The sequence below is a fragment of the Setaria italica genome, chromosome IV (assembly GCF_000263155.2).
Source record: "Setaria italica strain Yugu1 chromosome IV, Setaria_italica_v2.0, whole genome shotgun sequence".
In the NCBI taxonomy this organism is placed as follows: Eukaryota; Viridiplantae; Streptophyta; class Magnoliopsida; order Poales; family Poaceae; genus Setaria; species Setaria italica.
The window spans coordinates 5056051-5077167 of NC_028453.1; the positions used below are offsets into that span (position 1 = coordinate 5056051).

Consider the following 21117-nt stretch of genomic DNA (forward strand, 5'->3'; position numbering starts at 1 on the left):
TGGAATCAGCCCCTTCTCCCTCGCTATCCAGCTCAACCAGATGAAGGAGCTCAGGGACAGAGCCCATCAGCTCGGACGGCAACAAATGGTATGGCAAAAACGCTCAAAGCACTCTCCTTGTCACTTTTCAAATCAAGTAGCCGAAATTACAGAAAACAAGCTCTGAACTTTCTGACGGAAAGGGACAGAAGAGAAACGGATAGCCAGAGGCTCAGATCTGTGCATGTGTCGGCAGGAGCTAGATAGGATATAGGACATGATTGTTGCATGACAACTCTGATCTTTTTCACCCCCCTCATATGTGATTGATCTGTAACTGTAGAGATAGCACCACTGGCATGGTATATTGGTATGGCAGTGTTAAATTTGATGATTTCGTTCGCTGAACAGCGAGTACTTATATTACAGCCTAGACAGTTACATGCCTTTCTGAAGGAGTCAGTTGTTGAATGCTTTGTAGGCCAACTCCCTCCCCTTGATATCTTTGGACATGCTCTTTATACAATAGACATCGGCCAAAATGATTTCACCTCAAACCTAGGATCCCTCGGCGTCGAAACGGTCAAGCAAAGTCTTCCTTCAGTTGTCAACCAAATCTCGTGGACAATACAGGTAAGTAGTAGAAAAGGTAATTAGCTTAAAATGAAGTGATCAGAAGAATTGGGGAGTAAGTTAACTTAATGGCGCCTTTGACCTACTCAATTTGTTTTTTCAGGATCTGTATAACATCGGAGCCCGCAACTTCATGGTGTTCAACATGGCGCCCATCGGATGTTACCCGGCATTCCTCACAGAGCTTCCACATAGCAGCAATGACTTGGACGAATTTGGATGCATGACAACATACAATAGTGGAGTAGTCTACTACAATGAACTACTGAACAACAGTATGGCTGAGGTCAGGAAGAAGCTGCATGATGCATCTATTGTGTATGTCGACAAGCATACTGTAACACTCGAGCTGTTCAGGCATCCTGATGCTCATGGTAAGCTGTCTGAAATATTTTGCAGCATCTGATCAGGAACACGAGTCAGTTTTTTTCATTGCCAAATTTGGTTCATATCCATATCCAGCAATGCACCTAACAATCTTATCATTATTTCAGGGCTGGAGTATGGGACTAAGGCTTGCTGCGGATACGGCGGTGGAGCTTACAACTTTAACCAAAATGTTTACTGTGGCAACAGCAAGACAGTGAACGGCCAAACTGTAACCGCAACAGCTTGTGGAGATCCGCAGAACTACGTGAGCTGGGATGGAATTCATGCCACTGAAGCAGCAAACAAGATCATAGCTTCTGCAGTAATTAGTGGCTCCTATTCTTATCCACCCTCAAAGCTCTGCAGCCCATAGACTGATCGCATAATCATTCAGTTGAACTCAGCTATTGCTGAAACAATACTATCAAAGAATATGTTTTAGCTAAAGATGATGAAGATAGTACTAGTACAGAGATGTCTTGGCTGGCAAATAAGGAGATCAGACTCCAAATTTTAAATAAAGAGTAAAAACTCGTTTCAGTTCTTAATAGGATCACTGCAGGTTATACTTTTAGATTAGTGTACACTGCAAAGTTCAGAATCCAGAGCACAAAATCACTAAATGGCAAATTTTGCAATTCCTGCAAACAAACCCCCAACTTTCTGATTTGTAAGAACCACTTGATCCGGTTGCTCAACATACGCATCCACTTATTCAAAATTAGCAATGGCATCAGAATTAAACTGAAGGTCCATTCAAACTGCAAGCACAAACCAACCGCAATCCTGCATAAAGATCACCATTCACAACTTCAAGCATAAATTCAGTTTTGACACCAACAGATGGCAAAACTAAAGGGTATTGCAGTCCATAACTTACACTAAGAATAAGCTGTGCCATGCCATTGTTTCCCTCATACTAGATCACTACAGGTTGTGCAATTTTCAGATCCCAGCATCACACCTAACTGCAAACAATGTTTGTAAATAAATTAAATATTCACCAATCTGTTCCAAATTGGAACAGCCACATCAAAATCTCAGCCATATCCAAACAGTCAACCTAAGCAACAAGCACAAATAAGTCACAATCCATCACATGGGTCATTTCAAGAACAGATTCAGAGAGCCTAACAAAGAAATCTGTACTAGCAATTCAGCAGAGCATCACAAACTTCCACTGCATTTCTCTCGACTTGACAACTGCTAGTCATAAATTCATAATTCATCGATAGCACCAGCACATTGCAGGAACCCAATAACAACGCAACGCCTAGAAGAACGACGACAGCAGCCTAAACACCTAGTAGCAGCAACCAAGCGCGGGAAGCGAAACGCCTAGGCGCGCTCCCCGCGGATGCGGCGGGCGAGCTGGATGTCCTTGGGCATGATGGTGACGCGCTTGGCGTGGATGGCGCATAGGTTGGTGTCCTCGAAGAGCCCGACAAGGTAGGCCTCCGCGGCCTCCTGCAGGGCGGCGACGGCCGAGGACTGGAACCGGAGGTCCGTCTTAAAGTCCTGCGCGATCTCCCGGACGAGGCGCTGGAAGGGGAGCTTCCGGATCAGCAGCTCCGTGCTCTTCTGGTACTTGCGGATCTCACGGAGCGCGACGGTGCCCGGGCGGAAGCGGTGGGGCTTCTTCACGCCGCCCGTCGCCGGGGCCGACTTGCGCGCCGCCTTCGTCGCCAGCTGCTTCCGCGGCGCCTTGCCGCCGGTGGACTTGCGCGCCGTCTGCTTCGTGCGGGCCATCGCCGAGGGGATTGGGGTGGGTCCGGTGGGGAGCTGGGGAATCGGAGGCGGAGAGGTTGGGCGGGCGTTTGAAATGGAGACGGGAGATTTGCTTCTGCGGCGGGGAATTGGGGGCGAGACGGGGAGGTATAAATAGGAGGCGGGTCGATTTGGCGCTCGGAGCGCGGAAATTTTTCGTTTGGAATTTGGCTGGGCGCGGGGGGAGGTGGGGTGGGCAACGTCGGATCGCGTTGGAATGGAGGGTGCCGATTCGATTTTGCGGGTGTCACGCGGATCGCGATCCGTGGGTGGTGAGCGGCAGCCATTGGCACGCCGCCATCTGGCAGGTCCTTTGTGTTGGGAATTGGAGGTTACTCGCGGCTCTGCTACGGCCACTAGCGAAGCAGCTACTTTGAGGCTACTGCAACTGCAACTGCAAAACAGAAGTAGTGCAATTTTGAGGCTATGAACATTCCATGACTGCATGGCATTGCTTATGTTCAAGTTACCTGCGGCTAGGGATGCCATCGGCATCACGGTCATCGTCGTCATCCTGGGTGTGAATTAACAGTCAAGCAGAGGCAAGCAGGGAGGAACAAAGAGCAAACAAGCAAGCAAGATCGGGAACTGTGGCTGCCATCACCATCAGCCACGAGCTAGTGTGCGCTAGCAAGCTAAAATGGAGCTTGGAGACGCAGGACTAGAAGAGGAGGAAAGAGAACACGGATAAAACAAGAAAAGTTAAGGAGAAAAAGAGCTTTGTCCTTGGCCTGAAGATCAAAAGAAAACAAATCACCAAGCGGCGTTGGCAAGCTAAACTAGAAGAAACTCAAGACGAACAAAAGCACCAAGCTCTACGGATCGCCAACGCCAAGTATAACAACCGGAGCATGCATGTCTACTCTTGCAACCACATCAAAGAACTAGTTGCTGATCGCAGGTTGATGCCACCACCAAGCAATGCAGCTTGCCGAGCCTGCCGCGTCCCGCGGACAAAGGAGACCTCGCAGTCACACGCAGCTTGTCATCGTGAATGGGAGATTAAGGGGATGTTTGGTTGGAGTCCTGAACAACTCGCCTGACAAAAAATGCTGCCTGGAAATAGCATGCAAACTTGTTAGTTTTTGCATGGCTAGGCAAATTTTGAGATGAGTTGTTTGGTTGGAAGCCTGAGCCTTAGAAATTAAATAGCCATTCATTCTTCATTTAGGCAGTGTATTAAAACAAACAACTTAAAAAGGAATTCGTGAAATAATCTGCCATCGATGCGGCTTTACACATTAATACTGATTCTTTTCTTTTGGTCATGTCCGTTTAAGCAATGTCCGCTCAAAGAAAAACAACAGAAACAAAAAGAAGAGAAAGAAACAAGGAATAAAGGAGTACTGCCAAATCTAGAAAAAAAAAAAGAAAGCAAAGGATAACCATTGGCTAAATCCATATCCTTGGAAATTACCGATGCTTGTTCGGCAGCCAACAGAAGTGATAGCGGTGGCAGCTTAACAATCGTAATTGGTGGCTCCAGGCCCAGGCAAGGAAGCCAGGCGCTCGGAATCGGTCGCCTGGGCGCAACCGAGTTGCCTGTGCCAGGCAGGTTCTCAGGATCCGAACCAAACATACCACAGGCAACCTCCAGGCAGTTTATTGCTCAGGCAAAATCATCTCAGGATCTCAACCAAACAAGCCCTAAGAGCGAGGACCGTGGTCTGCAAATTTCTATTGAAATTTTTGAATTCTATCAAATTTTAAGAAAAATAGCACAACCCCCACCCTAAAAAAACGCCACCCCCGAGTATATCCTGGCTCCATCCGAGGTGCTCCGGGGGAGGAAGGTAACGAAAAGCCACATGAATGGAAAATGAGGAGATCCAAGAGAAGAGATCGATCATGGTCTCACAGCCCGGTATATAGGGGTTGTGCAATTAGTTTTGTAATTAGGCTATATTGAATACTCCTAATTAGTGTCCAAACATCCGATGTGACAGGTGCTAAAATTTAGCACATGCCTCCCAAACACCCCCTAATTAGTGTTCAATTAAAAGTTTGTTTTTAATAGTTTAAACATGTCAATTCAAAAAAGGATAACATGACATTAGCACATCAGAGCCATCATCGAGTTGTAGCCTATGTCGTGTCTTGCCTCCGTGATCAAGCAGCTCCATTGCCAACATGGTTTGGCTACCTTTGTTCTAATCTATCATGTCTTACAAAAGATCTTAATGAACTTATAATTTTTCAGAATTCAAACTTCATTAGCGACACTTTAGATTCGAGTTAAAATTTAATTACTTCGTTGAATTTCACATTTTACGCATTTGAGAAGTGATCCTTTTCCATGTGTGAAGCCAAAGATCGTAATTTCCATGCAACTTGAAATGTACAAACCATAATTACTATCAGCGGGCCAAAATCACATCATCTATCCAACATGAAGCCAAATATTTATAAATTTTGGCTGATATCAAAAGAAATGAAATTTGGACTGAACGAGCAACTTGAGCGAGTGAGCGTAACTTAGCACAATGCTCGTATTGATAACTATTAATGGTAAATGAAATACCCATCGATATTAATGCATACTAATATCTTCGTCAATCTCGAGATCGATCGGCCTAATCTCTGAGAGATTTTATAGGGATAGGTCCGGGTGGGTATTTTTATTGAGTATGTATTATGTTCGAAAAACAGCGTTTGGAAGATCGAATTGCATCTATATGTATGGTGATTTAAATTGAGCTTGTGATTCAAAGAGCCAACCTCCAAAGGCCCTAGTACATTTTCAAACTACCTATAACTTAATATCAATTCTTTTCCTTAAAAGATCTACATAGGCTTTCTTTCAGCTGTTTTCATGTTTAGCTGGAGATTCCCGCTGAAAGACAGAGCATCAAATATGTGGCCGTAGTAGGACCCGGGGCGAAAAAGATTTGCCAGCCCATAATCCCACACTAGAGTACACATGATAGGTTGTCTTATGGTCCCCAATGCAACTGTCTTAGTGATGACTGATGAATGAATGAGCAAATGATGAAGGAATCACACACACATTGCCCTACAAACTTTCCTGATGGAACTAAGTACAATCACAACGCCTTTATCCCTTCAATTATGCTCGCTCTGATCCCAAATGAACCTGCTTATAGAGCACTAATCAGCCGCTTGACGTAGCACATGACACATTTGACAACGACTTAAGTACTGCTCCCTCGTATCAGTCTGGAGGTCAAAAAGTTTTAATGAGGAGACACACATGACACTGCCCCAAAAATGCTCCTCAGGCCAAAATGCCCAACACATAAAAATGATAAAAAATATCTCAAAAATTATGTGCAGTAGTCTAAGTCAATACCCTTGGATAAATAATTTTTTTAATCTTGGGCTGGCACAACTGCGCCTCCAGGTTTTGACTCCACGTCATGGCGTACGTGGCATGAGAACAGCAGTATCAGGGTTGCATTTATATTTTGTGACATTTTTTATGAAATAAAAAAAGAATCTAAAAGAGACGATGTTGTTTAGTGGCACGCACGCTTCAGTCCATCATTTGCCACCCCAGCTGGCCTGTAGCATTCTTCTAGCTCCTATTTCCGCATAGAACCCTCAGTTACCAATATTTTATATAATAAGGCACCATGTTTTATGTTTAAGCCCTTTTCTTCAATCAAAAAGAAAAAAAAAGAGAAAAAGAAGACACTCCATCCTTAGAAAAAGAAAAAAAAGAGTTGCATCCCTGCCAGTCTGCCACACTGAATTTTTTTTTTCCGCAGAAGAAGAACGGCCCCGAGTCTCCGTTCCTTCTTCTTTCCTCCGCTGCTTTCCTTTTCCTTTCTCCGCTCCATACGGCTGTCGGGCCTCCCTTTCCCAGCGGCGAGTCGGCGACGACAGGGCGAGCGGCCACCCTCGGGCAGGTCTTCGTCGGGCGCTTCGCCGCCGACGAGCATCGGACAGGTATGCACGCCTATTTCCTTCCCTTCCTGCTGTGCGGAATCGAACACCCAAAGCCCCTGATGTACGCTCCGTGTGTTTGGAATTTCGGATCTGACCGTTTGTTTTACCTGCTGAACTTCGATTTTTCGCAACAATTATCGAGCGTACATCAGGTACATGTGTACGCCGCTGCTTGCGGCTTGGTTGATCCAGATTTGCGCCTTGACGATGCAGAGCTGCTCGCTCACTTTAGCTTGTCCCGAAGTAGATTGGGGAAGATATTTACTTGTTTGCAATGCTTGGCGTACTGTTTTAGCAGTTAAAACAGCTCAGCTGCGAAATGCGAGCTGATGGGATAGGACTCTGGAGAAGGAACGGTTGCTGTGTTGGGTCCTGGGCCTTCTGGCAGATTAGTCATGCAGTCACTCAGCGACTAGCGCTGCATGCGAGCCTCGTAGGCCACATATTGGTACATTGATGTGCATTTCTTGATATGGTAATACATAGCATACTGCATTTTATCCGCAGTCTATGTGTTATCTGTTATAAGTAGTCACCAAGGATATGATTTCAGAGTATGCCTATTCACGGTAGCATTCATTCTATCATCTGAAGTGATTCTTCTATATGCAAACGTATAGCTGAAATAGAGCTGTAGCACAGAATTGTTAATCGTAGTTTTGCTCCTAAGTTCACCTCCGACCTTTCCTGCATGAAAAATTGAAAATATAAATTCTCATTAGGGAAATATGTTGGTATGCCTATTTTGTTATTGGTCGCAGTTAAGATGATCATCTGATGGTGTGCCCATTTTGTTTCTTTCATATCAGTAGTAATTATATCATTTAAAGCGATACTTACTTGTAAAACCTTGATGCTCAGATGGAATTGTTACGTGTAAGTGTTATTCCACATCAGCCAAACTGTCTAATTTAGTTTTCTCAGAATGGGAGATCTTTTGTTTGTTTATTTGCTTACTATCCATGCCCTTTGGTTTCTTGTTTGCAGCATCCTTTTAGATCTCCTTTGAAAGAAGAATTAGGCAAGGGCTGTTTGAAAAAAATTGAAGATGTCAGTTTCTATGAAGGACCTGGACCCAGCTTTCCGTGGCTCTGGACAAAAAGAGTATCCTTTCGAGCTTCCGTTTATTTCATTCTGTCATTATGAAATTTCATTTTTTTTGCTTTTTTTTTATCTTAATGTTGGTCCAATATCTAATCTCTTTCCTGGGGTATTGGCTAGTGATTTTGGCCGATGACGTGCGGTGTTTTGCGGGTATCGTACAAGAATATTAAGCACTGATACACTCAGTTTTGACGTGGTGATTACCATTTTTATATCACAAACGGGACCTGTAGAGGAGAAAAATGTGGTGCCTGTTTGACATAGACTTATGTAATTACTAATTTGTAATGCTATTGTGTAGATAAATGAACTTTCCTGGGATATGCCTACTTGACAAGTTCTATAAATCTAACACACAGTAGAAGTCGGTGCTCATTGCCAGGACTATGCATTTTTTATAACTAAATGGCAACCAATAATCTATTTGTAAAGGTTGAGCAACTTAAGCAATTTACAGTAAAGGATGAGATCATAATAGCTAAAGTTTGTCAAGGTTAAGCTCATCAAATATTTAGGGAGCATGCACTTATTAGTCTACAACTCCATTATGCTTTTGGTCTTGGTCCATGAATGGCCACTGTTATCCTTAATACCTTGCAGCGGCTTGGAAATATGGCGTGTCGAGGATTTCAAGCCCGTTCCTGTCCCTGCATCTTCATTTGGGAAGTTTTTCATGGGCGATTCTTACATTATCTTGAAGGTACCAAAGTGCACGATCTTTAGGTGCATTACTTCCTCCCCTCTAATATTTTCCTGTTATCAGTTTGCTTTCCTTCTATGCCCAATCATGACTTTTTTACTGGTCATGCACTTACTTTATGTATTGCTAGAATTCACATTTGTTCTCCAATCGTTATTTGTTTAGGAATCTGCCAAACATCTTGGCGGATGAACCCTTGTGTTTGTTGACTTTACAGTACTAGGTTCATTTTTTTAAAATAATTGCTTTATCTCTTCTGGTGTTGCAGCCTTAAATCTCATCATATCCATAATAGAACTTATAGTAGCTTGTGGATTTGATTGGCTTGAATGTTTTTCACAGTTGTTTCTATGGGATAAAGGTACTTTTGAAGATATAAATATTGGATGACAATTGCTGTAGAATTCTGATATTATGCACTGAGTGTTTTTGTAGAACCAATCATGTAAAACATTCTGTGGACTACAGATGAAAATGGCTGATAGAAGAATTGCATATAGACTAACAAAAGTTAACAGTACCATGGAGGTCCAGCTGAAGTACTCCTGTATTATTCAACCATTTTACATGCAAACCACTATTTTTTTTAAAATAAGTTATACTTTAGATGGAATTTAATTTTACTTGGCTTTAATTTTTTTTGACAGAGATTACATGCAGCAAGCATGTTATTGTAAAACTTCAGTTTACACTGAAGTTGAAGAATTTTCTTAATAGACATGATAGATACATATAAAAGAAGGTTTGGTTAAGTAAACTCCAGTTCACAAAACTGGGTTTATTGAGCTTACGGGCAATAAATAGTTAATTTTTTTGTAAAAAGATTATTAAGTTGGTATGGTTCCATGCTACTCTAAATTCTGTAACCCTAACTTTTTTTGGTAGCACATCACATGATTCATAAAACATAATCAACATTTAGGCTCTTTTCTTGCTGTATGCATTTGGTAGCACTGTTTTTTCTGTGACTTTGTATGCTTGGGGATTCAGATGGATTATGGGGTCAAGGATGCAAGCATTCTTTTTTCACATGTTTTCCCTTCTTACAGACAACAGCCTTGAAAAATGGTTCCCTTCGCCATGATATCCATTACTGGATTGGTAAAGATACTAGTCAGGTATATTTCTCATATCATTTGGTGATACTGTTTTGAATTTTTTTAATAATTATTTCGGAAAGGTTATTGAATCCAATTTTATCCATGGTAGGACGAAGCTGGAACTGCTGCAATTTTAACAGTAGAGCTTGATGCTGCTCTTGGCGGACGTGCTGTTCAGTACCGAGAAATACAAGGCAATGAAACAGAGAAATTCCTATCCTATTTTAGACCATGCATCATGCCACAGCCAGGAGGAGTGGCATCTGGATTCAAGCATGTTGAGGTCAACGCCCAGGATCATGAGACCCGCTTATATGTCTGCCAAGGAAAGCATGTTGTTCACGTTAAAGAGGCAAGTTATCTGTGTGGCTGTCTTCTTTATTCAAACATAGCTATTCTTGTCTTAATTAATAAGACTTGCCACTCTACAACCAGGTTCCTTTTGCTCGATCGTCCCTTAATCATGATGACATATTTATTCTGGATACGAAGTCCAAAATTTTCCAGTTCAATGGCTCAAACTCATCCATCCAAGAGCGAGCAAAAGCTCTTGAGGTTGTACAGTACATCAAAGATACATTTCACGAGGGGAAGTGTGAAATTGCATCTGTTGGTGAGCATTTATTCACCTCTTGTGGTATTGGGAATTAAAGTATCTAGATATGACTGTTTGCATTTTTCTTAGAGGATGGTAGAATGATGGCTGATGCGGAAGCTGGTGAATTCTGGGGTTTTTTCGGTGGCTTTGCCCCTCTTCCAAGGAGGGCACCTGCAGAAGGCAATGAGAAACACGAGGAAACTGCCTTCAAATTGCTATGGTAGTTGACTGAGGTTTTATTCCATATATGGAAGCTCCTGCTGTTTGATTGCCAACTAAACAAATCATTTAGTTTATAAAGTGTTTACTTTTCAGTTTTGACCAAGGAAAACCGGAGCCTGTCAACTACGAATCCTTGGCACATGAATTACTTGAGACAAACAAGTGTTACTTCTTAGACTGTGGTGCTGAATTGTATGTTTGGATGGGCAGAACTACATCGCTGCAGGAGAGAAAGGGTGCTAGTGAAGCTGCTGAGGTAATATTTGTTCAGCTAGTTAGTTATGTTGTTTCATTGTATGCTTACAAACATCAGGTTCAGGTTACACTATTTGAAAATGCCGAGGAGTCATGCTGACACTTCCTGATGCGCTCGTTGATTTTTTTAACATGGCATAGGGTTCCTTCAGTTTATTAAACTGCTTATTAGATCTATGATTCCTCTATCCTTTAGAGGCTTGGTTACTTATTCATGCTGATAAGAAATATTTGAAGAGATGTTACATTGTTTTATCTTTCTGACATATATTAAAAATGAATTGTGTGTTGAATTATATGTTCTTTTATGTTCACTATTTATTTGATTAATTGCCTGTGTAGAAATTGCTCTCTGATTCAAACCGAACAAAAACACATATCATCAAAGTGATTGAAGGATTTGAGACTGTTACATTCAAATCAAAATTTAAAGAGTGGCCGCAGACACCTGATTTGAAGTTGTCATCTGAGGATGGAAGAGGCAAAGTTGCAGGTTATTATTTACAAATTTACCAGCTTCAGTTTTCATCTTTTTTAATTTATGAAATGTTTTCCACCCTTCACAATTTGATCAACTATGTTCTTTATGAAGCTCTTCTCAAACGCCAGGGCTTAAATGTTAAAGGTTTGATGAAAGCTGCTCCTGCAAAAGAAGAACCTCAGTCCTATATTGATTGCACTGGCAACCTGCAGGTATTTCTGCACTTTTTATATGAGCTTCATCTTTTGTATCTCATCATTTTTGGGTTTTACCGTTCTCAATGTTGGATTTGCAAACATTCTCGTAGTAGTTGTCTTCCATTTTTATGCTTAAAAACAATTGTGGGCCAGCATTGTTGCAAATAATGGTTTGGAAAGCACATGCAAGCCAGCTAGCTAGGAATTCACTTTGAGAACGGAAGTTGGTGCATACCTCAATACACAAGGCTAAATGGTCAATGCGTTCTTATGCTGCATATGATCCACTTCATTTTTATCTTCCATATGCATATTAATAGTCTTCTGACTTATGCTTTTTCCCCCTCTATATTTGATAGGTGTGGCGTGTAAATGATAAGGACAAGGCACTTCTCTCATCTTCTGACCAATCCAAATTTTACACTGGTGATTGCCACATATTTCAGTATACATATCCTGGAGATGATAAGGAGGAATGCCTTATTGGAACTTGGTTTGGGAAAAAGAGTGTTGAGGTAATAGAGTTTGGAGAAAATCAATTTTGGCTGCGAATTTTTTAAAGTCAGCTGATGCTTGTATCAATATCTCTTGACTTTCTAGCCCATAGTTGCTTGGTTTTAGTTGAAGTTCATCATAAGAACTCAAAAGGTTTGAAGTACCAGCTGACAGCTATTTCATGTTCTTGCTTTGCGAACTAAAATAAAAGGTTATCTATGTTGTTTGTGCATAGTAGTGAGATTCTGAATAACCTTATGCTCGTTGATTATGTAGTGTTCAGTTATACTTGTTAAATCCACTTCAATATTAAAGGATCTCAATTCTTATCCAGGAGGATAGAGTAACGGCAGTTTCACTTGCAAGCAAGATGGTTGAATCCACCAAGTTTCAGGCTGTCCAGGTAACTCAGCATTTTTTTTTTGGGAATTTTAAACTTGATAAGAACCCTTGTGTCATCTCTAATGTATCTTTGCTTTTCATTCAGGCGCGCCTGTATGAGGGGAAAGAACCGATCCAATTCTTTGTGATATTTCAAAGCTTGCAAGTGTTTAAGGTTTACATGCATTAAATGGCCTTCAGTTGTATTGGTATTACTAGTTTGGGTTTCACACAGCAGTAGTTTTACCATCCCAATTTCCATTGTAGGGTGGTCTTAGCTCTGGATACAAGAAATTTATTGCTGAAAATGGTATTGATGATAGTTATTCTGAAGAGGGGCTTGCGCTCTTCCGAGTTCAAGGTTCAGGACCAGAAAACATGCAAGCAATTCAAGTTGAACCTGTAAGTAACAGTGCATTTTTATAAGGTATATATGACCGCAGTTAATATTATAACATCTTCCTTACCAGTCATATACTATCTCCATTCTTAGGTGGCCTCATCATTGAATTCATCCTACTGTTACATTCTACATGATGGAAACACTGTGTTCACTTGGGCTGGAAATCTGACCACTGCATTGGATCAAGAGTTAATGGAGAGGCAGCTTGATGTTATTAAGGTGTGGAACTATCATCCTTTTGAGCTATTTAATAAATCTGATTGTAGAGGTGTAACTATTCAACCTTTCTAACTTTTTGTGTAAATTTAATCATATTTTTGATTACTTACATTTGATCGTTGATCTTGATTCTGCACAAAATTTGCGCTGTGAAATCTGAGCCTGTTACGTGTCTTATTTGTCCTTAGTCAAATTAAAGAAGTTGTCATGGTTTTAAATTGGCTGGGTTAAATATTAATATGGGACGTGGACTAATTCAGTAAAATGTACTTTGGCATCAGTAGTCAGTCAAATCCCAGCTCCACTGGGAAATATTAGGAACTGATAGCTGTGTTGGTTTCTGGGCACTTTTCTTGTATTCCATCAGGAATATTCAGGAAGACATAAGCTGAAATTCCATTGCTCATACTCACAAGTCATTATGAGAAATTTTTTATTGAGTACTTGGGTAGCTTTGTTATAGTTTATTATGCCTTTTTTGGCTTAAGTTTTTCTTCCATGCCTTTCTACATTGTACAGCCAAATACGCAGTCAAGGTCGCAAAAGGAAGGGTCAGAAACAGACCAATTTTGGAGCTTACTGGGAGGCAAATCCGAGTATTCAAGCCAAAAAATGGTGCGAGAACTTGAAAGTGATCCCCATCTTTTCTCATGCATACTGTTGAAAGGTAATCAAGAATGTAGATTCATATTTTCCTTAGGAAGTTATCCACGTTAGTGGTTTAAATACATACTGATCTCTTTCTGTTGTTCTCTTTATTGTGCCTAACCTGTTGGGGTCCATAAAGGCAATCTGAAGGTTAGCACAGTAAAACTGGAATTTAGCCATACAATTCCTGTTTTTACATTTAAAATTTATATTTGAAATCTATTGCGCAGGTCAAGGAAATACACCACTTTACTCAAGATGATCTAATGACAGAAGATGTTTTCATTCTGGACTGTCACACGAGCATATTTGTTTGGGTTGGTCAACAGGTGGATGTTAAAGTGAGGTTACAAGCTCTGGATGTTGGGGAGGTAATAATTTTTATCTCTATGCAGCAGCTTTAGAAGCCATATAATTTTTTCTTCTCTCATTATCATTCTCACTTGTTATTGCTTGACGTCTTTACCAGAAATTTGTTGTGCTGGATTCCCTTATGGAAAAGCTTTCCCGTGAAACACCAATTTTCACTGTTACGGAAGGGAGTGAACCTCCCTTTTTCACTAGGTTCTTCACCTGGGACTCAGCGAAATCCCTGGTAAGTAGATTAGGCATATGTTTGACCTCTGCAATTGTTTATTCTTGAATATATGAGCAGTTTGTGGTCTATACAGTAAGAGAACAGCATGACCAATCCCTTGTTTAGTATTTAATCTCTTTTGTTTTTAGATGCATGGCAATTCATACCAGAGGAAGCTTGCCATAGTAAAAGGTGGAGGTGCTCCAGCATTGGATGTAAGATGCCCGAAACCTAATAATTTCATATTAGTTCTCCATTCTAATATGTCTGTTAACTGCATTTCTTGCAAACATTTCTCTACAACACAACAGTATTTCTTTTTCTTGTGTGATATCCTGTTCTTCATGTTCTTTGATGCACATGCCTGTGTTTCTTTAGTTGTGTATGAAAGTTTTACCGTCCATTGTTGCTTCTCATGTTAATCAACACCAAACTATTTGATCAGAATAGCCTGTCATTTCTTTGGCCATGTATGTTTTACAATGCGACATATATTTCTGCAGTGCCAACCCTTTTTGCATGTTTGCAGCTTCCCTTGTTTCCCGGTAGCTATATGACTGATCCGTATTATTGCTGAACCCTTATATTTACATAAATGATAGAACTCGTGCTGATTCTCATGCGTTATCAGAAACCGAAACGACGAACACCCGTGTATTCAGGAAGGAGTACTGCACAAGATAAATCTCAGCGCTCCAGAAGCATGTCCTTTAGCCCTGAGCGTGTCCGTGTTAGGGGAAGGTCTCCAGCATTCACTGCATTGGCTGCTAACTTTGAAAGTTCAAGCAACAGAAATCTTTCCACTCCTCCACCAGTAGTTAAGAAACTTTACCCGAAATCTCTTACGCCTGATTCGTCAAATACTTCTTCCAAGTCATCTCCAATTGCGGCTCTGGCTGGTTCTTTGGATCGCCCTACTCAAAGCCCCACACCAGAATCTGTGAAAGGTATGTGGTATAACTACTCAAAAATTCTGCTTGAAGATAGAAAAATAAAATAAATGTTGCTTGTTCTCTGAAAATTCTGTGCAATTTAAGATGGCTCTGAGTCAGAGAGGGCAAAACAAGAGGAAGATGCTAAAGATGGCGCTGCTACCATGACCAGTAGAGTTGAATCTCTGACCATAAATGAAGATGTAAAAGAAAACGAGCCAGAAGATGACGAGGGCCTTCCGATATACCCATATGATCGTCTGAAGACCACAGCTGCTGATCCTGTTACTGAAATTGATGTCACGAGGAGAGAGGTGATTGTCTGACCTCACAATATTCTCTTGTTCTCAAAAGAAGGTAACGATCGCATTATTTTTAATTTGATGCAGACATACTTATCTTCGGCTGAATTCAAAGAGAAGTTTGGGATGACAAAAGAGGCATTCAGCAAGCTTCCAAAGTGGAAGCAGAACAGGCTAAAGATCGCTCTTCAACTTTTTTAGCCTGGTTGTCAAAGCTTCAAATAGCTCATTTAATCGGCGGGTCAAATAGCCGTTTGGTGAAAGGAATTCTGTTCTATGCCTCAATAGCCCTTCGCCACTGTCATAGTTTGCAGAATGCAATCACCATCCGCAACGACACATCAGTTTTCACATTGTCCTGGATCGGTCCCCTTTTTCCTAGCTTGAGTTTGTTTTGCTAGGTTTCTTCTATTCCTTAAATTCATAGTTGTGGTTTTACTTTTTTTTTCCCTTCTGTCAAGTGCCCTCCATTGATTCAAGGGTCACACAGGTTTGATTCCGAGGCTTGCATTTTTTGTTTCAACTCTGTCTTCCTGTGTTCTTTTTCGGTTTTGAGATGAGTTGCAGTTTGAGGGAGCAAGAAGTGTGTACAGCAGAGTGCCGGCACTGTAAAATGACAACACCGTTACCTTTGATCAATAGAATTGATTTTCGTGTGTATATTATATTATATTTTATAGAGCATGCTGGATATCTCAGACATATACTTAATGGAAGTTCCTTATATTTTGCTCTGTGGTGACCTAGTGCTAACATGCTCCAGCTGTTTCTGGGTCATTTTGTCAGAACTCGATATTTTTGGGTGATTTGGATCGACCACCACTTAGTCAAAAAAACAAGTTGCAAAAACTATATAGTGCTATTTTAACGGGCAAAACTTGCACAATAGGCTTTTAGGAACTTTGCTGCAAAGCATGTTTATCTGTCGACACGATAACCGCAATCAAAATAAACTCATATTCCTCGAACGGAACTTTGCTGGAAAGCACGTTTATGTGTCGGCACGATAAGCACAATCAGAGTAGCTCTTTTTTCTCTAATACGCAGGAGAGTTATGCATCCAAGATCTGAGCTATCAACAGGAAAGATGAAACAGTTTGAACACCTGGTACGAGCACACGTGCTCATCCAACAACTGAGCTTACACGAAGTTGAAGTGTGGAACAACCTAGCTTCCAAAGTGAACTCAGTCGCAACATGTTGCGAGATGCGAGGGCAGCAGGGGTTCACTGGAACCGATTCTATCTTTTGGTCACGAAAAAGACAGCGAATTTCCGTGTAAAAAGGACGACCAGAGAAGAAAAGTGCGCCTTGTTCTAAAAAAACGAAAGAAAAATGCGCCTGGGCTGTACGTGCAGTTCCACCAACAAAGTGAGCCCAATGCCGGCCCACGAATTACCAACCCGAAGCGAGAGCACACGAACAGCACGGGGCTACGGGAGCACACGGATCGCGATCCGTGGCAACCCTACAGAAGGCATCTCCACCGTCCAATCCAACCAAATCCAACGGCTTCAGTAAACCCAGTTCCTCCCCCGTCCCCCAGGAGCAATCCCACCAAATTTTCGCCCAAAATCCCCGAAAATTTCAAGACCCCGCGCGGCCGCGCGCCAAATCTCCAAATCCCACCGCTACTTAAATCCACCGAAACCCCCCCGCCGGATCCTCACACCACCACACCAAATCCCCAGATCACCGTCGCCTCCGGCCTCTTCCACCCCAATCCCCCGGCGATGGCCCGCACGAAGCAGACGGCGCGCAAGTCCACCGGCGGCAAGGCCCCGCGGAAGCAGCTGGCGACGAAGGCGGCGCGGAAGTCGGCCCCGGCGACGGGCGGCGTGAAGAAGCCCCACCGCTTCCGCCCGGGCACCGTCGCGCTCCGTGAGATCCGCAAGTACCAGAAGAGCACGGAGCTGCTGATCCGGAAGCTCCCCTTCCAGCGGCTGGTGCGGGAGATCGCGCAGGACTTCAAGACCGACCTCCGGTTCCAGTCCTCGGCCGTCGCCGCGCTGCAGGAGGCCGCGGAGGCCTACCTCGTGGGGCTCTTCGAGGACACCAACCTCTGCGCCATCCACGCCAAGCGCGTCACCATCATGCCCAAGGACATCCAGCTCGCGCGCCGCATCCGCGGGGAGCGCGCCTAGGCGCCGGATCTTCGATGAGATTATCTAGTCGCTAGCTAGTACTAGTTGTGGAAGGAACGGTGTAGTTTGTCAGTGGGAAGAATGATGTAATTTGCATCCAGTGCCTGTCGACTGCTGTTATAATCTCTGGTTGCCATGAATGGAAATCGTCCATGTTTCATGCTAGATTTCTGTTCATCGTTATCATTCTTCTGATTTGGGTGTTTGTTTTGTTTGATTCGGTAGATTTCAGGTACCTGTTTATTTTCTCATTCCATTGCTGGGACATGGTATGCATGGAGGATCGTACTTCCATCATGATTTTTGTGCTCTTGAGTCTTGACAGTGTGGTGCTCTTGATTCTGGATCTGGCGTGTGCAGACTCGTCCCATAAACGAGCGCTCTTGAAGTGGGCTTACGAATATTTGTTCTTGGGCTTTATGTTCGTGTTCTACTCTTATTGGGCCCGATAGAGATATGGGTCATTTTTGAAAGATGGCCCACTATACTGATGACGATAAGTCCCCAAGACCCCAACTCATCACGCAGTCCATTTTGACCAGTAAAAAAGGGGAATGACTACTCAAACATTCCAGTGTTTTTTGTTGGTGCGCCAGTCAATTTTTTTAGGCGATTCAGAACGTGCCACGTAGTAGTGTTAGGGGCCTAGGAAACGGTTGGTGGTGATAGCAAAAGCAGTCGAAAAATGATGTGCCGGTCTAGAACAAACATTGACTGTAAAAAAGAAGCTGCAACAATCGAAAAACACGGAAGACAACAGCTGATACAGGTACAGACACGTAGGAGTATTGCAAAACCCGAAGGGGCACCGTCTTGCGGGCACGGAAAACAAAAAAAGAAAAGAAAACTCTACTTTCGTGTTTCGTTTTTGTTTTGTATTTAGGTTAGGATAATATGGTTAACCCGCGACACCATCTCCATTGCCTCCGTCTCCGTCGGTGACAAGTGAGCAATGGTGTCATCTCTGAAATGCAAAGATCATCCAACGCGATGGCGTTCCTGACGTCGTCATTGGCGATCATAGGCCTGCTGATTGCTGATGAACGAGGCGTTCTACGGGCCTATTGGTTTGATGCCAAAATTTTGGCATGCCAAAGTTTCGGCAAGCCAAAAGTTGAGAAAAAAAACTTGCCAACATTTTGGTAGGATGAATGGGAGACGTGAGCAGAATTTGGTAGCCAAATAGTGGCTAAAATATTGGCATGCCAATATTTTGGCATCAAACCAATCAAGCCCTACAGTTCGGAGTCCAAGCTGGTGGCGATGGAGATCATCGTCGTCCTCGACCTGGTGGGGCTCATGGGAGCTTATTACCTGTTACCTGGCCGGCTGCACGCGCTCGGTGCTCATGTCCGTATACACCTTCGGGTTCGCCGCGGTCGTGGCCGTCTTCGTCTACACGGCGCCGTTCGTGCCCAAGCTGCGGGGCCTCGCCGCCGCCGTCCCGTGGGCGGCGCGCGGTGGTGGCACGCCGGCACAGCCCGTGCAGTGTACCATATCCTTGACGACGATGAGGCAGGGCGCACCGGCCGCCGGACGACGTAGGAACAGAGCTATCAGTGACTGCGTGAGTGGGATGTTCATTAACTTCCTTGTATCTCCGTCGAGCAAATTGTATGGATTCCTCGGAGACCAGCCAATTCCGTTCAGCTTCGTTTTTGTACGGAGGCCGTATTACGATTTTTTAATAAAATGACGCGTAAAAACTTATGCAAATTCCTGAGTACGGGGTCTTTGAGAGCTGGATTCCATCTTGGGGACATGCCAGATTCCATGATGCTAGAGTAGGTTGCATCGACAACTCGACATGTACTACCCTTCCACGGTTGATCAACCAGCTTCATCAACTGTACGAGAACACTTCTCAGTTGCACACAGTGTGCAAAGCTGCACGGCACGAGCGGGCTGCTAACATCGATCGATATAGCGGGTCAGGCCGCAAAATTGCCCCACCTTGTCGGACCATCAAAGTCCAACTTTTTTTGCAGGGCTCCGGTACGAACGAATAAGGCCCCAACTCAAAGTTATTGCTGACGACTCAGCCCATTAAACTCATACAAACCAAGTTGTCGGCCTCCTTTTGCCATCGTCCAGCAAGGCAGCGACCCTGCATGTTTGCTCATTTAGCGTGAGCTTGCGCCTTGGCATTGCGTGTTCGATTATTCCACATGGCACGCCTTTCACCCTTCCGGCCATAACAAATTCCCAACTTCCATTGATGTCTCTACATCTATATCTATATCGAGGTGGGTCTGATGTTTAATAATAGGTAAGATCCGTCATGGATCCCACCTGTCATAGGCTCCGTCTCCTCCCGTCCGCCGCCTGCGCGCCTCCCTCACGTCCCTTCCTCTCTCCCCCTTTTGACGCCCGCCTGCTAGCAGGCGCCTCTGCCCTGGTCGGTGCGCCTGGCTTGCCGTGGAGGCGCGGCCACGGCTTCCTCCCTCCCGCCAGGCTCCGTCTCCTCTCGTCCGCCGCCTGTGCTCCTCCACGAGAACCATTCGTCTCCCTTTCCGTGACTCCGCCCGTCCACCTCCTCTTCCGGGCTGCCCGCTCGGCAGCGCCCGAGCTGCCTCCTCGACCCCGGCCGCACCACCCGGCCTGCGCCCGGCGCCCGCCTCAGCCGGAGGAGAGGGAGTAGGGGCCGGTCGAATCTAGCGGATGAGAAGGAGAGGAGGTGGGGGCCGGAGGGCTGCCTGCCATGGCTGCCCCGCCCGGCCACGCTTGAGCCCCCTCCCCGGCCCCGGTCGCGTCGCTCGACCTCAGCCGCAGTGGGTGGTGTTGACTTAGTAGCACCTGGAATGGAGGGAGCATCAGGACTGGCAGCAGTAGGGAGCAGACGTTGAAGGGCTGCTGCGGCTCACAGAGAGGTAGCTACCGACGGCGTCGAGGGTCGACGCCGGTGGCAGCAGCAGGGGCGGCGAACACCTCAACTCACCATGGTCACGACCAAGGCGTGGAGGCCTCTCCGGTTAGGAAATTGGATAAATCGACGGCCGAGAATGTGGGGTGCTGGATCTGTAGGTTGATTGGATTTTGGGAGTGATTTTGAGGGGGGTTGCGGTGGATTCGACGGACAAGTGGCCAGCGCCGAGCTGTCGTGAGAGACTTGACAGAGGTTTGAAATACGGGCAGATTTTGGATTTCTACTGTTCGTCACGATGAACCAGTAGAAAACCGAAGAAAAACTAGCTTCCCCCTACTTGAACCGGCACATAGGATGCAAAACCAAGGAAAAGCTAACCAGGAAACCGCATAGGGCATCCACCAACCCCTGCCATACGTGGCAATGGTCGTAGCCATAGTATTCCTTTTGGTATCATGGTAAAAGAATATTCGTAGTTTGCAGGGGACATACATGTAAATATTGTTTAAAAAATATTTCAAGCTATCTATTTAGTTTCCAAACTTTAGGAATCGTTTGTCGCTCGAAAAAAGGGCATTTATTAGGAATCCAATATGTACTAGAGTAGAAAAAATAGAGTAGAAAAAATACATATGAAGATAAAAATTATCGCATATTGAGCAGCGTTGGTGCAGGCTGCCTGTACGCTATTCTACTTGCACTTAGAAATGGATTCGCGTCTACCAATGTATATACGCAATGTTCAGACAACAACAGTGTTTGCTAAGTCAGAATAATATGTGAAATGCGGTCGCTTTGTATGGTACAACATGGTTACATATTTTTTCTGTAGCAAC

At 43.8% G+C, this 21117-nt stretch overlaps 4 protein-coding genes across 4 annotated transcripts; 3 read left to right on the plus strand and 1 right to left on the minus strand.

Moving 5' to 3' along the window:
- The first annotated feature begins 6 nt into the window (after positions 1-6).
- On the plus strand, positions 7-1437 carry LOC101782558 (GDSL esterase/lipase At4g01130). The gene is made up of 3 exons (XM_012845431.2): positions 7-612; positions 716-986; positions 1107-1437. Exons 1-3 carry the CDS (start codon positions 352-354, stop codon positions 1352-1354), a joined length of 780 nt encoding a protein of 259 aa, XP_012700885.1. The 5' UTR covers positions 7-351; the 3' UTR covers positions 1355-1437.
- Positions 1438-2062: 625 nt separating this feature from the next.
- LOC101782969 (histone H3.2) lies at positions 2063-2837 on the minus strand. Its single transcript, XM_014804989.2, has one exon. It carries the CDS (start codon positions 2728-2730, stop codon positions 2320-2322), a length of 411 nt encoding a protein of 136 aa, XP_014660475.1. The 5' UTR covers positions 2731-2837; the 3' UTR covers positions 2063-2319.
- A 3615-nt stretch (positions 2838-6452) lies between these two features.
- LOC101760687 (villin-5) lies at positions 6453-15941 on the plus strand. The gene is made up of 23 exons (XM_004964725.4): positions 6453-6657; positions 7645-7761; positions 8362-8461; positions 9511-9579; positions 9671-9913; positions 9997-10174; positions 10247-10379; positions 10475-10637; positions 10979-11129; positions 11229-11329; positions 11674-11829; positions 12144-12212; positions 12297-12365; positions 12458-12592; positions 12684-12812; positions 13332-13479; positions 13600-13610; positions 13691-13831; positions 13930-14055; positions 14187-14252; positions 14669-14984; positions 15075-15283; positions 15359-15941. The coding sequence occupies exons 2-23, from the start codon at positions 7706-7708 to the stop codon at positions 15470-15472; spliced, it is 2883 nt and encodes a 960-aa protein (XP_004964782.1). The 5' UTR covers positions 6453-6657; positions 7645-7705; the 3' UTR covers positions 15473-15941.
- Positions 15942-16856: 915 nt separating this feature from the next.
- LOC101760282 (histone H3.2) lies at positions 16857-17590 on the plus strand. The gene has a single exon (XM_012845510.3). The coding sequence runs from the start codon at positions 17005-17007 to the stop codon at positions 17413-17415; it is 411 nt and encodes a 136-aa protein (XP_012700964.1). The 5' UTR covers positions 16857-17004; the 3' UTR covers positions 17416-17590.
- Positions 17591-21117: the final 3527 nt, after the last annotated feature.